The sequence below is a fragment of the Osmerus mordax genome, chromosome 20 (assembly GCF_038355195.1).
Source record: "Osmerus mordax isolate fOsmMor3 chromosome 20, fOsmMor3.pri, whole genome shotgun sequence".
NCBI classification, from domain to species: Eukaryota; Metazoa; Chordata; class Actinopteri; order Osmeriformes; family Osmeridae; genus Osmerus; species Osmerus mordax.
Window position 1 is genome coordinate 11,704,817 of NC_090069.1, and position 20,505 is coordinate 11,725,321.

The 20,505-nt window shown below is 41.7% G+C and overlaps 1 protein-coding gene across 5 annotated transcripts in view; it reads right to left on the minus strand.

The window, feature by feature from the left end:
- Positions 1 to 20,505, minus strand: part of znf618 (zinc finger protein 618) — a 90,783-nt gene that overhangs the window by 31,878 nt on the left and 38,400 nt on the right. For 3 of the 5 annotated variants that reach the window (XM_067258343.1, XM_067258340.1, XM_067258339.1), the window contains exons 3-8: positions 20,185 to 20,262; positions 18,638 to 18,682; positions 17,477 to 17,566; positions 12,991 to 13,071; positions 12,621 to 12,710; positions 5,756 to 5,836 (exon numbers count right to left, since the gene is read on the minus strand). In XM_067258343.1, the coding sequence (XP_067114444.1) occupies positions 5,756 to 5,836; positions 12,621 to 12,710; positions 12,991 to 13,071; positions 17,477 to 17,566; positions 18,638 to 18,682; positions 20,185 to 20,262 (465 nt within the window). The remainder of the gene's footprint in view (positions 1 to 5,755; positions 5,837 to 12,620; positions 12,711 to 12,990; positions 13,072 to 17,476; positions 17,567 to 18,637; positions 18,683 to 20,184; positions 20,263 to 20,505) is intronic. The other 2 variants (XM_067258342.1, XM_067258341.1) reach the window with 2 other exon arrangements.

The window sequence follows — 20,505 nt, forward strand, 5'->3', positions numbered from 1 at the left end:
GGGTGTTGATATCACAGCCTCGAAACATAACTAGCTACATCTACATTCTACATTTACATTTAGCAGACGCTCTTATCCAGAGCGACTGACAGTACGTACAGGGACATTCCCCCCGAGGCAAGTAGGGTGAAGTGCCTTGCCCAAGGACACAACGTCATTTGACATGGCCAGGAATCGAACCAGCGACCTTCTGATTACTAGCCCGTCAAGCGGGGCTAAAGCGGTTCCATAAAGGACAATTTCAGCTCACGCAGTCCTACTAATTCAAGTCAGATTTAAGTAGTCAAGCTAATTGCGCGTACACCCTATTCTGAAGCAGCCCGAGAGGTAAAACATGGATCATACAATCCACCACGGCAAAAGCAATGCACACGGCCACTTGACTTCTTCCAGAAAGAATGTTCCCTTTAAGCCGTGTACTCTGACAGCTCCCTCATCCACCGCTTCATCAAAATAAAATGACACGCCATGATTGACGTGAACGATAGGCTACGTAGGTCGAGGTCCTTTTTTAGACCTTTACTTTGTTGATTAAAAAACAGACACCCTCTAAACACATCTAAATTGACTTTTTTGACGTTTTAAATAGCTTACTATTAACCAATACTTTACCCAGTAGCCTAACTTTTTAACATGGTTGTTGTGTCGGGGAAAATGGAGGATAGATGTAGCCTATGGATTTAGGTTTGTTTTGCAATTGTAGACTACTGTTAACAACTATCTATGATAATTATACTCGGATATTTTAGATCAAATCATTGTTCATCATCGTTTAATGCATTAGGCTAAATGTTGTAGCCTATGTAGGCTATTTAAGTTGATTTTCTATCAACGTTGAACATATTGAACTGATGAGAATAAGAAAATGAGGATGTCCGTGGTAAATCATCGTTTTCCTGTTGGGTCAGTGTTACAGGAACGTCTGGTTAAGCAAGAACACGGTCTAAGCCTGACAATTAGCCTGCCCTGACCAGACTAGTTTCGCAGCCTAAGTTGCCATCGTAACCAAGTTCGAACCACGTTGAGCTAGCTTTATGGAACCGAATGAACTAGAAATGAGTCAGACTAACTGATATAAGTCTGGTTTATTCGGTATACTCGCTTTATGGAACAGGCCTCTGATGTTGTGCCATAGGTAATCACAAGCGGGTTTGTGATGTTAGTGACTTTGTGACTGTGGCTAGCTAGTTACCATTTGTTTCAATTATGCCTAAACGAGATACAAGCAACGCAATCGGGACCAAAAATTTACACCGACATTATAGTGCAAAAATGTTTTTTGGGTGGGAAAGTAATAACTAGAGAGGGTACAATTTCTGGGGAAATTGTAGGGTGTGCTTGCTTGCATCCATTGCAGATGGATCCGTTTATTAACTGTAATTCTTACAACTTATGTTTCTATATATTTTATATAAAAAGGCCTACTTATTATTTATGAAGATTGCATAGATTTAAAAGCTTACATTTGTTGCTACTCATTTACAATTCAAAATACTAAAAATGAAGTGTACAATGAATTGGTTGACTTATTTCCCCTGCAAGAGGGAATAGTGATAAGCTATAGCCTCAGTTGAAAAGTTGGATCAAACGAAGATATTGGGCAATCCGGTGTAAAAATGGTCCTAACCTCTATGTCTTAAACGTCAAATTAAGTTTTTCCCTTCTAGTGATATTTTCAAGCATTTAGCTTACTCATATTGCATTCATTCATTAGGAACCCCCTTTGAAACAAGATGAACCCCCTTTGAAACAAGCTATTCAAACAACGTTGTCGCCGGCATTATTTCAGATGGAATCGCGATTCAAGCTTCAAGCTTGACATTTATTTATGGGGAAATGGCAAATTCAAAAGAAGATTGCTGGTAGCGATCATTGTCAGTAACAATGCCAAATACGACCATTTGATCTTAGACTAGAGCCCTGCGTGGGGAATACATCTTTTGGGCGGTTTGGAAGGTGCGATATCCCATCCCCCTTCAAATGATTAATCGGGTAGTGTATCAATGGATTTGGTCCCTCAAGTGTCTTGAACATATAGTCTACTCAAGTTGAATGCATCAACATTCCAAGCATTACAATGCTTACACAGCTCTTTCACCACCTCAAGAATCCTTTAGCTTTCTAAAGGCCGAATTATACTACTCCGTAAAAAGAAAACGGACACATGGGAACCCCCTCGTCTACTTGGAACGCCCTCGGAGAGCTCGACGCACACCTCCTGAATTTCGTAACTATCCGTCGTAGTTTCGGATAGTTACGGATACCCCCTTGGCTGTGATTGGTCAGTATTAAGAACCGCTTGCGTCAGGGGCAGGGGCGGGGTTGCCGTGATCAACAAGACGAACAGAATCCTTTGACCGCCATTGCTGTAAGTTTTTACAATTCATTTTTCAGCTTAACAGTACATGTAAATCAGCATCTGAATAAAAATGTGACGAGAAATGGGCAGTGTAGTTGCTAAACATGTGCTTATTTTATTGATGAAATGGCTCATTTGTAAATTTGCTCCGACTTTTCGATAACCTAGCTATCATCGCAGTGCAGCACCACCTACTCTTCTGGTCTGAATTGTTTTCAGCACCCACAGCCTACGGAGAACCATAAACGAAGTCTATCCGTCCGTATCCGTCCGCCCGTGCATCCGTAAACGGAGTCGGAGTAGCATATTTCGGCCTTAAGATGTTGTAGAATACGAAGAGTCAGGAGATTTCCCGAACGGACGGTCAAACGGCCGTGGCATAATGCAAAAACAAAATATATATAATAATAATACATGGTCTGTGTTTTAAAGTCCCGGGCCGTTTTTCAGTCCAAGTCCAGACCTGTTTACAAGATATAGAGGAGTGGAGTCAGGTGGCTGAGAGGTTAGGGAGTCGGGCTAGTAATCTGAAGGTTACCGGGTCGATTCCCGGCTGTGCCAAATGACGTTGTGTCCTTGGGCAAGGCACTTCACCCTACTTGGCTCGGGGGGAATGTCCCTGTACTTACTGTAAGTCGCTCTGGATAAGAGCGTCTGCTAAATGACTAAATGTAAATGTAAATATAGGCTTTTACCATTACAATTACTGTTGAGTGATTGAAGCAATGATTGATCAAACGTTCTAATCAAACAGTCACTGACTATCAATACGGATATGAATGACAGATTGACAAAGGCCAGTTCAGGTTCTGACCTTGCTGCATGCATAGGGTTGCCACCCGTCCCTTAAAATACGGAATCGTCCCGTATTTGAGAATAAAATAGCGCGTCCCGCTTTGAATCAATACGGGACGGGGTTTGTCCTGTATTTTCAGTGTTGTGTTGAATGCAGCATCTCATGCAAATCATCCCACCCGCATTCTGTGAAGACTCGTCCTATTCTACCCCTGATTGGGTAATACTCGCTGCCATCGTTGGTTTGATCGGTTTGTTTCAGGTTCACGGCCAATCAGAGTCAGAGGAGGGCGGGTCTCTTGGCGGAGCGTCGATTTGAAATAATGGCGGTGGCAGCTCCAGATAGCCCCCCCCCCCGCATACTAAGAAGTACACTTATAAAAGGAAGTAGGCTTGACATGCTCCAATACTGCACACTACTACTTCTGGTCCACTGATGTTATCATGTTCATGATGTTCATGGAAGATCCTTTGAAAGTCTCCTGCACTATATATATTTTTTCCAATATATCTTTTTGAGTATCAATGCATTTGTTTTATTTAAAGTTAATAAGTTATGGATCTGTTAATTTAATAAGTTAATAAAATATGGTTCACATCTCATAAGTTCCTCCAGAAGCCTATTTTTTGTGGTCTCACTGTCAAACTTTGTTGTCCTATGTTACACAGCTATGACGATATGACCACTTGAGTTGTTGAGATAGACTGAGTGCATCTGTTCACACTTATTTCAATAGCAGATATCTTTTTATAATGTCCATGTATCAATCTTAATATTTTTATGAAAACATGTAAGTGTAAGTGTAAAACACTTGACCGGTGTCAAGTGTTTTAAGTGTCACGTCATCGGGGCCCCCGCTGCGGCAGGTGTCCCTTATTTCTCTGTATTGAAGGTGGCAACCCTATGTATGCAAGAAGCGCCATCTAGCGATCATTAGGGGACCATTGACCCCCTATCCACGTTATAAGTATCGTAGGGAAAACCAGCTGAACCGTGATGCAAATCACATCACGCATGACACGCCCACAATTCAACTGGAAGCTTAGGTAAACAAGAACTATACCATACTATACTAGAAAACTATATACTATATACTGTTTTCAAAAACTCCACCAGACCAGTACTGTAACAAGACCCTCTCACATTTGCATGTTGTTGTTTTTTACTCTTTGTTCAAAACCTTTTCGTCTCCTAGCGGAAAATACCGAATTTTCATCTGATTGTGTCACATTTATGCATGCACCTTGCTGCAACTGTGTCGGTATTTCATACTGACCAGGGTTTTTCCTGCATGAAGAACATTTTGGCGCGCGCCAAAGCCGTCTTCCCGGGCGCCAATGACAAATCCCGAGCGCCAAAGGCAAAAAAAAAGTCAGCGATGAAGTAAAGAAAAAAGCTGTGTTCATCACGCGTGCAATGCATGTCAGCGAATATGTTCTCAATAGTATGTTTCAAGTAGGCTACAGCCGAACCCTCGTTCTGTTTTGATCAATAGTAATCGAGTTGATAAGCGTGTCTTCTCGTCTGATCAATACGCAACTGTGAGGTGCGCGAATGGACAGAGTGGCCACTAAACTGTCGTTCCGCTGCGAGGGCCAGCCCGACGTGCACGAATACACCTGTACAAATGCACATGAAATTTCCACTCAAAATGCTGACAAAAGTTTGATTTACGATTTGCAAACGCAGCCTCCATTGGTATTCTTAACCTGGAATGATAATATATAGTACTGCTATATATGCAATGATTTTGACCATAGCTTATAGTGGAGCTTATGTTCACGTATTATTTGAATTGAAATCTGCTTCATCACCTAATGCTATCCAGTTTACCCACCAGTGTGGGAGTATTACCCTTTTAATATATCTTCATAGCACACTTTCTGGCAGAGAGGGTGGTGGAGTGCCAAGTGTCTCACTTAGCAGTGAGAGACACTGCTAAGAGCTTTAGAGCTTCTTTTGAGAACATTTTGTATTAATGAAAATTAGTATTTAGTATAACATACACTACCGTTCAAAAGTTTGGGGTCACCCAGACAATTTCGTGTTTTCCATGAAAACTCACACTTTTATTTATCAAATAACTTTCAAAATGAATAGAAAATATAGTCTAGTATAGACATTTACAAGGTTAAGTATTATTATTAGAAATAATTATTTTTATTTGAAATATAAATTTTGCTCTTCAAACTTTGCTTTCGTCAAATAATGCTCCATTTGCAGTAATTACAACATTGCAGACCTTTGGCATTCTAATTCTAATCCTTCTAATCATCCATTAGTCTTCTAAGGCAATTAGCAAACACAATGTACCTTTCGAACACATACAGTAATAGTTGCTGGAAATGGGCCTCTATACACCTATGTAGATATTTCATTAAAAACCAGACGTTTCCACCCAGAATAGTCATTTACCACATTAACAATGTATAGTGTATTTTTGATTAATTTAACGTTATCTTCATTGAAGAAAACAGTGCTTTTCTTTGAAAAATAAGGATATTTTTAAGTGACCCCAAACGTTTGAACGGTAGTGTATGTAAATAAAGAAACAGGAGACATTTTTTGTCCCATTTGAAGGCCTTGTATGTTTTTCTTACCCATTTGACTGGAGTTGTATTTGTTGGTGTCAATGGTCCCACGCTGCATCAACCTTTGTTTTTTTATTTCAAATGAGCGACCTATTCGGAAGAAGGTGATCAGAATAAGTAATGAAGATTGTTCTAGTGGTTTACTTACCCACTATTGCAAAAATATGTTATTTATTCAATAAAACACGTTTGATATATTGGCACCCTTGGTAAATATGAGCAAAGAAGGCAATGAAAATGTTTTTTTATTTTTAACCTTTTAATTTTTTTTTATCACAAAAATGTTCTGCTCTCATTGATACGAAACAATTGCAAACACAACTCAGGTTTATCCAACCCCAAAAATATTTGATACCTATATGTGTGGTAGTGATGTTACGCTCGAAACCGTGCTCATGAAGCGGTATCGACCTTTCTAAGCAATGTTTACCGATACAAACATGCTTGTGAAACGTGTCAAGCCAAGCTTGACACGTTTCACAAGCATGTCCCAAAACATTAGCCCCTGGTCTACAATATCAGTAATCATTTATTCATTTAGCATACTTTGTCTAAAGTGAGGAATCAATAACACAATCTCTTAGCCTGTAGGACAGCGCTCTTACCACTAAGCCATATGACTCAACCTAGTTGAACATTTGAATAATGTTATCAGAATCTAAAAACTAACCTAACTTATTGACCCTTTGCAAAAACACAGAAAATATTTGTTAGGGGGCTATATTTATATATACACATATATATAATGTGTTTTGAATGTAAGGAAGGTTTGAAAGAGAAATTCAAAATCGTTTCAAAGAATATATGGCAGCACCCTAGTGTCGTCACGTTTATAATACGGGTAGATGAAATCAAGCATTCTGATTGGTTGAGAGTGAGTCACGGGGTGTGCTTTATTGAGCCATAAAGTACTGTACGCCTGTTTACATTTACCTTGAAGAGGAGCGTTCCATATTAGTGCGCACTCAAAATAACGGTTCGATTTTGCGCGACCGTTAGTTGTCATTTCCAGCTTGACAGTTAGCAAACATGTTTCGTGTAAACTTTGATCTTTTGGGGGGAATGACTTTTGATGAGTGGTTAGCTAAAGAGGATCATTCAGGTGGGCGTCATGCTATTATAGATAAAAAAGAAATTGAGGTCTATGAAATGTTGCGCAACGAAAGAAACACTGTCAGCCAAACTAAGTGGCCAATTAACTGCTTCACCAACTGGTGCGAAGAGATGGGTAAAACCGTAGACCTGAAGACCATAACCAGGGAAGAAATGAATGACATACTGCTGGATTTCTACGGCACTGTGCGCAAAGGAAAGGGTGACCAGTACGGGATCAGCAGTTAGTCTGCCTGCGTTCGGGACTGAACAGACACATAAATGATCCACCATTGAGTCGGTGCTGGTGTTTAATGAAGAACAGCGCGTTCATGTCCGCAAACAATGTTTTTGTTAGTGTTGTAAAAACCTGTATGACAGGGACACGACAAAACAAAACATCATGGATCCATACCAGCCTGCGATCCAACCACAATAAAGGCCTCACTGGATCCGACCAAACCAGAGGGTCTAGTTAGAAAAGTCTGGTTTGATATCCAACTGCACTTTGGACGCCGAGGGAAGGAGGGTAACCGCCAGCTAACCACAGGGTCATTCGCTGTTTTCACTGATGAGAATGGACAGAAGTATGCCAGCATGACATTCAATGAGGAGACAAAGAATCACAAAGATCCACAGGAGCGCAAGAAGGACAGTCGGCGTGGCTACATGTATTCTCTTCCAGGAAACCTCCGCTGTCCTGTCGCCTCCTTGGAAAAGTATCTGTCACTCCTACCCCCCAACGCACCTGCATTCTACCTGCACCCAAGGAAGAGTGCTGCCTCTTCGGATGACATTTACATTTACATTACATTTAGTCATTTAGCAGACGCTCTTATCCAGAGCGACTTACAGTAAGTACAGGACATTCCCCCAAGGCAAGTAGGGTGAAGTGCCTTGCCCAAGGACACAACGTCAGTTGGCATGACCGGGAATCGAACTGGCAACCTTCGGATTACTAGCCCGACTCCCTCACTGCTCAGCCAACTGACTCCCTACATTTGGTAGGCATTGGCTTTAGTAGGCTACTCTTTACGCGCTTTAGCCAACCCTAACAGGCATTAATAATAATATATTTTTTTTTTCTCTTCCGCAGGTACAGAATGGAGCCAATAGAGCTCCGGGAGTTGACATCACGCAATCCCAGAATGCACCGGTCATCGTCATTTTAGCAGGACAGTGGAGAGCCAAGTGGAGCGCCAGAGTGTACATACATATATACTTACATACATATTATACATATTTTAATTTGCTGCCTATTTCAATAAACATTGATTCAGCATGGTGGATAGCTGCTGTGTGCCGGGATGCCTGAACCACCAGGGAAAAGATAAAGGGAGAGCATTTTATAGGATTCCTAAGATCCAGAGAGAAAAACCCCATAATTCCTGAGAACCACCTATGGCTTCAACTGAGGATCATTCAGTCTCTTGGAATGACTTATCTGTAATAAATATGTAATGGCATTTTTGTGATGAAAAGTGCACTGATATAATGTACGTTAGCCAACGTTAGTAGCTAACCGTTGACGAACGTTGCTAACGCTACCTAGCAATTTGTAGCCGGTACACTTCAAAGCTGAATATTCATCACTAATCCAGCTGCTTGCGTCCATTTATATCCCTCCAGGCTTTTGCAGGCTTTCAAAGACTCTCCAGTGTAGGACGAATGAAAGTTGACAGAGAGTTGTAAATATCTGGATACAGAAGGTCAGCAGGGAGCATTATATGGATCACTAATGTTTAATCGATCAAGTTTTGCTTCATAGCTGCGTATGTCTTTGGAATTAAAGTGCGCAGTGAACTCGGACAGGTTGAAATCCGTGCTGGCGCCGTTCATTTTTGCCGAAGGGGACATCAGAAACGTTTTCCACAGATGCACAATTAATGGAGATATCCAAATCAACATAAGCAAACCTTAACAACAGCCTAATGTTAGTCTATCGAGTCCCAAGTCACTCGTAACTATAGTTTACAACATATATAGCATATACCCAGTGCCTATGAAACATTTATGATTGATTTAGAATGTTTAGGCCTAATGTTTAAGTTAAATATTTTATTGAAAGTGTCCCATTGTCATTGTTGTTATTTTAAAGGTAACTTTTATAAAATGAGCAATGTGAATGAATGAGATGGTGCGAGATCTAGCTAGGCTAACAAACGTGATGTTCACAGTGCTGTTTGTCCGTTGCATAGCAACAGCCACACCTACGGGACTATTTTCTCTCGGCTACTGAAATGCGATACACAACGTTTGTGAATATAACTATTTATTTACTATTTATAATGTCACAGGTGACCGTATTATGTTAACAACACCCTTGAAAACGTACTTTATTGATGATACAGTTCTGCCTCTCGTACCTTATTGCTTAATTACAAACACAAAGCTCCGATTCGGGTGGGGTGCGGTTTATAGAAAATGCGGCTTGTTTTCCGAAAAATACGGTACAGGGCTCCGTGACTCCTTGATGCGCCCAGCCACAATTGATTGTCTCCACTCTCTTCGCGTATGGAATGCCGAGTTAGTCACAATTAAATAAATAGATCGGTAAATGAATAGGTACATACATAAATATGGCTGTGAAATAAACCTTGATATTAAAAAAGATGGCAATAAATTCCTAAATAGAATCACATAATTATATAGCTGAATCCATTTACCTACATCAATAAATGTATTTATTTCAAAATGACGCTTTTGAAAAAACAACATTTATTTATTTCAAGGTACTTCTATTTCCTAATGACACATTATTCTTTATTTCCGAGCACCACATTTATTTCTGTGCTGTATTTATTTCCAGTCTCACATGCAAACGAGAAGGGCGTGGTTATCTTCAGACCAACGCAGCTGCACAAGATCGAAGGCAGATAGGGACACCTAGATTCGATAGATGATGGAAGACATTAGTTGTGTCAGTGATTGAATGCTGGCTCTTATAGATCAAATTGATCAGCATGGCTTGTCAGGATATATTATTTTGGCACATTGTAGATTTTGTAGAGGTTGGGCGGATACATGCTCTACAGAACATAGACATTGACCACAAAGTCTTAAATGGTTTGAGACTTATCGAGCACCGTGTTTGTGTGCAAGACGGCAAGTGTGTCCTTGGGCAAGGCACTTCACCATACTTGCCTTGGGGGAATGTCCCTGTACTTACTGTAAGTCGCTCTGGATAAGAGCGTCTGCTAAATGACTAAATGTAAGTGTAGAAAGCCACAACAAGAATCTTCCTTTAGGGTTAAGGGTTTAGCGTATTTTGATCGTAACCTATTGTCTGGGTTCACAGTGACGATTTAAGTAATTTGTAAGATGTAGTTTGATAAGGGGCTGTGGTATCGCGGGAAATTTGGCTATTGCCCCAAGACAACCCCAAATACGCGATTAGCCTACACATTTGGGTATTTTCTGGTGTGCCCACGATAACCAGTTGTTTTCGATGAACCCAGGCCATACAAAATGTTGTCTAAATGCCAATAAATTTGTGACTAAAAGCTCCTTTCATCCATGAGTCTGAATATCTTGCATTGTATAGCAACGGACCAACAATCATGTATTTTTGCTCTAGTGCGATCGAATCCCACCTCATGCCATCTTGCAATTGTTTTATTTTCTTAGCCTACAACAGCAAATATGAGATGCGACTTAAAATTCGCCAATAATGTTGTGTGAATTTGTGACGAATCTGGTGATAGAGGCCAACGGCAGCTACTGCTGTTAGGTGAACGCACAGCTCGCATGCTTACGGAAACCAGGTAGTCTGGAAACCAGGGGGATAACACCGGGTGTCCAGCACCTGTGCTAAGGGGATAGCTGTAGAGCTACCTGTATGGGGGGTGACAAGTCCCATCACACTGCCAAAAAGCATACAATGTAGACAAGCTTTGCCCACAATGTCTGTGTCATCTCTGCCTTTTTATCATTGGTTCCCAATTGGAGTGATGGCGGTGACATAGTAGCCTACGTGTCGGGACTTGGTCTTTGATAGCTGCGACATAGCGCTGAAAGTTACCTTTGTATACATTGCTTTAGCTCGTGTGACGTGTAAAGGCCGATTTATACTACTCCGACTCCGTTACGGACAGACAGACGGACGGAGTCGGACGAATTCGTTGAATTTATAGTACTCCGAAGGCTGTGGGTGCTGAAAACAATTCACTGCCAGAAAAGTAGGTGGAGCAACGTTTGAGCAGCCTGCCACATGACGTCTTTGTGTGTGGAAAAAATTGCGGACCAATCACAGCCCAGGGGGATCCGTAAAATGACGGACTAGCGGACGGATGGTCAGGAAAATCAGGAGGTGCACGTAGAGCTCCCCGAGGGGCTCGGAGAGGGCGTTCCTCATCGGAGAAGGCGTTCCCTGTGTTCGTCTCTGTGAAAACGGAATAGTATAATTCGACTCTGGAAAGCTAACAATCACTGCCACTACTACGTCTTCCTAGGTGGTATGTTGGCTATCACCGGTCTCAAGTCGGCAACTGTAGGCTAAGTGGTTGGCTAGCCGGCTAGCTAGTGTTGTGCTGTATTGGCACAGACCTGAACAACAAACCCGTTTTGTCACTGACTGGTCATTAAAACGAGTCTAGTGGCAGTCTAACCCGCAACATGTGTGACATCCTTTATAATAAATTAAATTTTGCTGAATGATTGAAAGGCTAGACAACAAACGTTCTAATGAAATCTAATGCACCCGTGATACAAATCAAATCAGGCACCCATAACTCAACAGGAAGCTTAGCTAAACAAGCATCAAATAATTTAGTTTCTTATATACTAGTGTAATAATTGTACCAATACGCTGTTCCTATTGGTCCAGAAGACGTTCTCAAAAGTTAATAATACCATTTATATACCTCCTGAAAGTTCGCAGAGGTAAATAAACGTTTTTACGGACCTAGCAACAAGCGGTTGCCTTGGAGATGTAGCCATTGACCTTAACAACGTGGCATCTGCTCGGCAACAAAGTAGCCTAAGTTGCCCCCAAAAAAACTAAAACAACCAAATATGGTTTCTGCACAGGTCCGCAAACGCCCCACAATCGCTTCCCATTTTAAAGAAGTATCTGAAGCAGACAGAAGACGAATTGATGTTGTTGATATGTTGCCTTGGAGGTGTAGTGACGTCACCAGTGCAAGTGCAGCTGATTGCTCTGACAACATGGCGTCTGCTCCAGATTCGACGTGTTTGATTTGTGATCTTCCCACGTATTGTTGTAGTATATAAGAAACCAAATGTTTACTCCTCGACAGGTCAGCAAACGCTTTGTCTCCTCGATTTGTTAAAACGATTTGTTTGTAAACCTCAACCTACGGTCTCGGTTAACAAACGTTTTAACAAATCTCGGTTTACAAAGGCGTTTGCAGACCTGTTGAGGAGTAAACATTTGCTGTGTATTTAGTTATCCTAAACAAGTTTTTTTATTATACTGAAAGAGGTCTTCAACACTTTAACATTTGTAATATGCAAGAAAACAAAAAATATACAAAAGAAAACAAAAAAAGGCACCAGACCAGACCCTGTCACATTTGAGATTTAGTTTTACAAAAGGTCAAGGTTAAACAATAAACACATTTTCACAGCCTTTTTTGCTTATATTTACCAAGGGTGCCAATATTAGTGTAGGGCACTGTATGTATGTATATATACACAGCACTGAATTTAACCAAGGTAGCAGTATAAATAACAAGTGTGTGGTATTCTGACAGAATGACAGCTAAATTTGGATAAAAAGCGTCTGCTAAATGCATAAATGTAAATGAGTCATTAAACATACCCATTGGGGTGTGAAGAGCAACGTGCTCCTGGTAAGGGTTGAAGTACTTGTACTGTTTACCGCAGAATTCGCACACATAGCTTCCAGTTTCTGCAAATAAATAAATAAAATATTAACATTTTGACAGATATGGTGTAAAAGTAAAAGAAAATAAGGGACTAAATAATTTCCTTTAAACACCAAAGTCCTGAAAATAAAGTAAATGATACAATATATTATCCATGCCTCATGCTAAAGGAGGACACTAACTAAGTGGCATTACTGATCTGTCAAGAGAGCAGAAAGTCATGACATTTTATTACTGTTTGAATATCTCTCATATGGATCTATTTCCTGAACATTAGCAGTCCACCACGCGGTGCATTCTTACTTGGTCCTAATTTTTGATAGGGTTCCACTCGATCCTCCTCCTTGAGATCGTCTATAGGTAAGATCACTGCCTCATATGGGTCTATAGAAATAGAAGAGAGAAAAATAAACAAAAAAAGTCTAGATCGTTTAATGACAGCCCGAGGGGTAATGTACCCTAATCTACGGTGGCCCTGAAGTGCAAAACACACCCACTAATAAGAGTACATCCCACAAATGAACACATGCCCCCACCAAATACGACTAACCTTCCCCCACATATGAACCCACTCCCCCTGAATATGAGTAAACTCCCTCCAAATACGAAGACACACTCCCCCAAATATGAAAGTCACTACAGAAAGGGTAGGTACAACACTTTCATTGCTGATTCAATGCCTAATATGTCTTTGAAAGAGCCTGAAGAGAAACTAATTGCACTGTACAGAAAAAGGACATTGTATGTTAACTTGCTGATGTTAGCGCAAACTTGTGCAGTGCGCATTCTATGTCATGGAGCCCATAGGAGATCTGCTCCTATTGGTTTATGTAGCCAATCAATATAAGACAAAATGTATCCACCCTATATAAGGAGACGTCAGTCCCCCGTTGATTCTCCAATTTATTTTAGAACGGTTTGTCAATTTTCTGAAGCTACTACGAGCCGCCGAGATTCTTCATGCCAAGACAAACCCGCTGGCATTTACTCGGACCAAGAATGTCGGCTCATCCTCCACCACCAAAAGCCCTTCTCATTTACATTTAATCATTTAGCAGACACTCTTATCCAGAGCGACTTACAGTAAGTACAGGGACAGTCCCCCCAAGGCAAGTAGGGTGAAGTGCCTTGCCCAAGGACACAACGTCATTTGACACGGCTAGGAATCGAACCGGCAACCTTCTGATTAATAGCCCGATTCTCTAACCGCTCGGGCATCGGACCCTCTCAGGGCTTACTGCCACTGCCGTGACAGTCTGGACAGCCACAACTTATACTTTGTGTGTCTCGGCCCACGTCATGCCAAGGATGGCTTGCTGTATTCCCATGCTTTCCTGCATTATGCTCGCTTCTCCCTCAGAGTACGACAGAGCCACTTTGCATTCTTTAGGGAAGAGGACCCCCTCAAAGTGGTCGTTTCTGCGATGCTCTCTGAAAGAGAGAGGTCAGTCACAGATTACGACACCAAGGACCCTTTTGACGAAGACTGGGCAAGCCCCTCCAGCGGAGGCCTCTTTAGACTCGCCAAACCTTCCTAATTTCTCATCAGGGCACACCTCTGCGGACAAAGAGAAAAGAAAAACCCTTGACTGCATGATCCTCTGCTTCCCCGGTGTCGGTGCAGAGAGATCTCCCCAAGATCGTCCTCCATGCCACCATCATTATGGGCGCTCCCGTACCGGGTTCCCCTCCAGAGGAGGAAGACGACCTATGGTTCTGGGGGCCCCACGCTAAGAAAACAAAGATGCCTAAACCTTTTGTCCCTTCCATGCCCAAACTACAGGACTACACGGAAGGTTTGTGGGATGCACCTTTCTCCAACCCATGCATCCGTGCGAGCGTTAATAACGTTCACATGGACAGAGGAGTACGCCGCATCGATGATGGAGGGCATTCCACCACTAGAACCAGCTCTGGCTGTTCATCTGGTGCCGGGATCTAGTGTATGAGCTTCAGGGAAGAAGACTCGTCTGACCTCCAACCGTGATCGCATGTCTGCCTCTCTGGCAGACAAGGCCTTCATGCTGGGTGCACACTGCACAGCGGGGCAGGATGTCCTGCTCTCTGTGGCGATCGCAAACTGACCACAGGGCGTCCTGAGAGCCATCTGCGCAGGCCAAGTGATGCCCACTGCCACGGTCGTCCAGCAACATCTCTGGCTCGCCCTCACGGAAATGAAGGAGGTCGCCCTGCTCAACGTCCCCCATCTCCCCCACTGGGCATTTTGGCGAGGCTGTGACAAAGGCCTCCCAGCTGGAGGAGGGGAAGAAGCTATTGGGCACTCATATGCCGCTGCAACAACTTTGAGTGACAGGTACGTGCACACCTGCCTTTTGTTCGGCTACACGCTGGCTCCCACGATGTTCTCCAAGTGTGTAAAGATGTCCCTGGAGCCTTTACACCACAGGGGCATACACGTTCTCGGGTACCTCAACAATCTCCTTATCCTGGCTCGGTCTCCAGATTTAACCGCCAAGAACACAATCTCACTGGAAAATAACCTCACCCAGTTGTTGTCAACTGGAAAAAGAGTGCCCCTTGGCCTTCCCGACAGTTATACGTGGGGCTTCAACTGGACATTGTCGAGAGGAAAACCAAGCTCATGGCACCATGAAGGGAGGCTCTGGCCTCCGCCCCTTCAAAACCTCCTGCACTGTCTCTGTACTGTCGATTATGTCCCTTTTAGGACTGATGGCGGCGGCTCATGCTGTAGTGCCTCTCGGCTTGCTTTACATGCGCCTGCTGCTACGGTGGTTCGCTCGCCTGTGCCTGGACCCTGTCAGGCATCACCGCAGGCTGCTAGTGATCCCACGTTCTGTTGAACCCGGCCTGGCCCATTGGAGGGACTCACAGATGGTTATTTGTGGAGTCTGCATAGGCAGGGTGACCTCCCATTACTCAAGTCTTCACAGACGCTTCCCCAACCTTGCTTTGCTAGCCTTAATGAAATGAAGGCTTACTTAGTAGACAACCTTTAAATTGGCAATTCACAAATGTGTTTTTGGCATACTGGCATCATTTTCATCTTACTATTACAGTGCAGATATGACCAGATGAGCAGTGCTTATGGACAAGGTTAGCAATGCTGGCTAGCTAATTGACAGCAAGACTGTAATTAATGCCCACAGAGACAGGGATGGCTGGATCCAAGCAGGAGCATTTCTAGATGAGAAAGTACTTCTAGAGGAGTACTAGCAGGTTTGGAACGGTGCCAAACAGCTAACAATACCTCACAAAGGACAGGGTGTGAATGAACAGTTTAACCCTTGTGTTATCTTCGGGTCATTCTGACCCATCTGTCATTGTGACCCACCGTCGTATTGCGACAACTTTTCCACATACAAAAACAAAGTGAAGCATTTTCTTTTAACCGTTGGGCTGTCTCAGACCCCCCACATTGCGAAGGTTAAAAGAAAATAATTTTTATTTGTTTTTGTATTGGGTAAAATTGGGTAAACACAACGATGGTTCGTTATGAACCTTTGGGTCATGTGACCCGAAGGCAGCACAAGGGTTAAGTAGTGGCAGTAAGTGGCTGAGGGAGAACAGGTGAGTCGAATCAGCAATTAGTACTCCGGGATCTACTGTGAGGGGTGCGTTTCCCAGCTCTGTGTGAAGGTTGCAGAAGAGGGTCGGGAAAAGACCTTACAAACATAATATGTATATTTTCAGTTACTCTATTTATGTTAGTGAAAATATTTGTTTACTGATGACAAAAAAGTCTGCCTGCATTAATGCGAATGCCCACAAACTCCAATTAAGCTAACACTGAATCAACTAACCAACATCTTAAAGGGGTCATTGACTGCAAAACCAAGTTTAACTTGTCATAGTTGAATAACGACAGTTCGGTGGGTAAAATGGACGTACACTGAACCTCAAAGTCCATCGATACCTCTTTCCTATGCAAATTTCACAATTTGAAACTGCCGCTGTAAAACGGGCGGTTTCCAAAAAGCCACTGAATTGACACCAGTAGCTCCACCTTTTTTGGCTCTAGGTCTGTACCTTTTGTCAAGCCCCAAAATGTATATACACATCTGACCGTATGCTCATCACAACCGCAAGCTGTAAGTATGATTTTGTCGCTTACAGTTATTAGCAATGTTAATGTATCCTGAATCTAGCATAGGTAGAATGTGTGGTGATTTAGTTTATTGGCAATGGGAATCGTTATTTCTTTTTCCTGACTGTGTTTCATTTGAATAAATAACCTGTGTTGTCATGTACATCTACAATTCACGATGCATGTTTGGCTATGTTGCGTCTTTGCTCCGCAGTTTCGCTCGTTGTAAACCAACCAATCAGTGCGCAGCTCATCTAAATATTCATGAGCATACCATAAAAGGGAGAAAACCTCTGGTTTCATTCTAGGGCCATTTCACAGGGTTGCATTAGGGCGCATAGAACAGCACCCGGGCCATTTTAAGCCCAAACAATGTTACATACCCTATTCGGAGACCTTGAGGAACAGTGTGAAATACCCTAGAAAATCAGTCGATGACCCCTTTAATCGCTGTCTGCATCATGGGCACTATCTATACTTCCAGGAATCTCTGTGTCACCGAATCAACTAATTCATCCTAATCACTCGCTGCTTCACAGGCATGGGCACTACACAAGTACTTTCAATTACCTATGTGTTACATTGAATGCCTGAAGTGTCTGGTGTTTGTTTTTTTGTGATCAGCCCTAGTTACATTTTGTGACATAAGAACATTTAAGCACAGATAATTGAAAGTATTAAAAATGTTATTTGTTCTCGTAGTGAAGAGGAAAGACAAGTTACCATCAACAGCATGCAGGTCTCGGTGCTCCTGGAAACAGCTGTAGTACTTGTACTTCTTGCCACAAATATCACAAGAGTAGCGGAAACTATCTGCAGTGCACACACAGAGAGACCAGCACTGTGGCTGTGGGACACACGCACGGGCAACAAGTGACATCACTGCCTGGACATAAGACTCAATAACATCAGTTCAATAGTAAAATGTGATTTTTAACAATATTTGTCTTAGTACAGGTCCACCATAACAGATCACAAAAAGGGTGGGGCAACACACTGTAATGGACAATACATTGTAGATAAAAAAAAAAAAAAAGATTTAAAAAATGATGGCACTCTGAGATTCAGAATGTAGAGTGCATTATAAATTACATAAATTATTCTTATTCTTATAAAGTAGTAGTTAGCCTGTAGGGTTAGTTAGTGTGACTGCAGAATCTTGTGATTAAGGGTCACTTGATGCTTGGAGAGGAGGAGAGAACAATAACATGGTCTTCTGACATCTTATTGTGTAAATACAGATGAAAGGCCTTGTGGCTTCAGAGGTGTGTAGACTTGGTGTAACTGCAGGTTTCTTTATGCACAGTGTTTTCACTTATTATATGCTTCTCAAGCCATCAAAAACCATTATTCCCTCAATTTTTGGAAACTGCAATTACATCACCAGAATCCAGACAATAATAATCCAGACCAAAACCAAACAATAATACAGGTAAATAAATACACATGCATACACATATATATATATATATATATTACTGTGTAATATACACAGTAGGGATGCAACAATACAATACAGTTAGCCCACAGTTCAATACATAACTCGTTTTTTTTGTTGTTTTTTTAATAACTGTAATTGTACTTCCGTTTTGTCATAGAAAGTTGCATCCCGTGATTTTAGAGAGCCAATATACAACCAATAACGTCTGGTGATTTTTTGGGCAACACTGGCACCCTCACAGGCACACACAAACTGAGCAAATTCAGAGAGAAATAAAATGCACAGAAATTATTAAACCGCAATACCGAAAAAATGCAATTCACAAGCATGTATTGAACCATGGATGTCATACCGAACAGTTCAATATTTTATTGACAATTGTGGCATCCCTAATACTCATGTGTTTTGTGTGTGTACGCTCATTTTAATATCAATTTACTCACTGTTGGGAGGCTGGAGTGTCACCTCTCCTATCGTGCCTTCAGTGTCTGCAGAGCAAGAGAATGAGAAAAAAATTCTGGCCTGTTGGTACGCACAGAAAAAACCCTAAACAGACAAAGCACACAGGACGGCATATTGACAGTACTTTCCTATAATTACAATTGTATCAGTTGAAAAAAAGAAGAAACTCAATTACAACAGTTTTTTTTGCTAAACACACAATGTTTCCCACAGGATTGTGTAAGACCGGTAGGTGGACCTCTAGGCCGGTAAAATGATATACATTTTAAAGTTAACCTCATCAATCTAGTGTACATATAGAGCAAAATTAAGAGGAAAGATCTATGAAGAACTTGTGCTCACAATTTTGTGCTATAATAATGATAAACATTTTGGTTGAATGAATGGTGATGAAAAAAAGTCACACCCACAATGCGTGGTAAACCATTGTAGGGCTGGGTGTCACCCTTATAGATGTATATAAAGGCTAGATGTCTCGTCCGCGTTGCCGGCCAACGGAGTCGAACGTCCGCACATGGCGGCCATCTTGCTACAGTCAACTCGCTCACCCATAACATTGTGTTGGTGCTACATGTATTTTTTTAATAACCATAACTTGCTTGGTTTGTTATCAACGTCAGAGATGTAGTTATGCAACTGCATACTTCTATTCTATAAAAAAAAAACATAATTATTCATAAGTATGCAATGTATTGAGACCTTCTATACTGCAGAAATGTTTATGTACCCTTCCCCAGATCTGTGCCTCGATACAATCCTGTCTCGGAGGTCTACAGACAATTCCTAGGACATGCACTGTCAACTGTGGGACCTTATGTAAACAGGTGTGTGCCTTTCCAAACATGTCCAATCAACTACATTTACCACAGGTGGACTCCAATCAAGTTGTACAAACATCTCAAGGATGATCAGTGGAAACATGTTGCACCTGAGCTCAATTATGAGTGTCATGGCAAAGGCTGTGAATATTTATATTTTGAACATTCCACTTATGTTGTGATAAAAAAAAAAAAAGTTTCCAAAAAACGTTGTTCACGTTATCATTATGGGGGATTGTGTGTAGAATTTTGAGGGAAAAAAATAATTTAATACATTTTGGAATACGGATATAACATAAACATGTGGAAAAAGTGAAGCGCTGTGAATACTTTCCGGATGCACTGTATGGCATTATTTTTGGCATACATTTTTGAGGGGGTTCTCGTAGGCCTGGTGGCCAGCCAAGGCTGTACAATTATAGGGGAAACACTGACACTTTCATAGAGAATTGAGTAAGAAGTCAAACAACATACTGTCACCAAGCACCCTACATAAAACATTTGGCGTACTTCACATTAAGACAATGGAGGTCAGGAGGAGGAATACTTGAATGTCAGGTTTATGCAAATAGATGATTGGAAATCCAATTTCTTGCATACATTTGATTAATATGTCTTTGAATAGAGCAGCATTTATTTGCTTGCCTGTACACTAAAACCGTACGCTGTTTGGATAGGAAGAGACTAAATGCTTTGAAATGAAGCCTTACCTCTGTGTGCGCGAACATGAGTCTGGAAGCAGTTGTAATACTTGTATTTCTTTCCACATACTCCACAAACATAGGAGCCTGTGTCAAAAATGGATTGAGCTTTAGAGGGAACTGGATAAAATACACATTTAGTATATCGACAGTTACTCTGTATTAACACGAGACCTGTGATGGAGGTGTTTGAAAAGTGCAGGTGTGTGAGTACAGTTGAACAGAGCTATTCCAGAAATAGGTAGAGAACATGTTCTCTTAAAGTGGGGAATGTGTTAAAGAGAGTGGTGGCTTGGGCCCAGTGTGTGCTTCTGAGTGAGCGTACACATG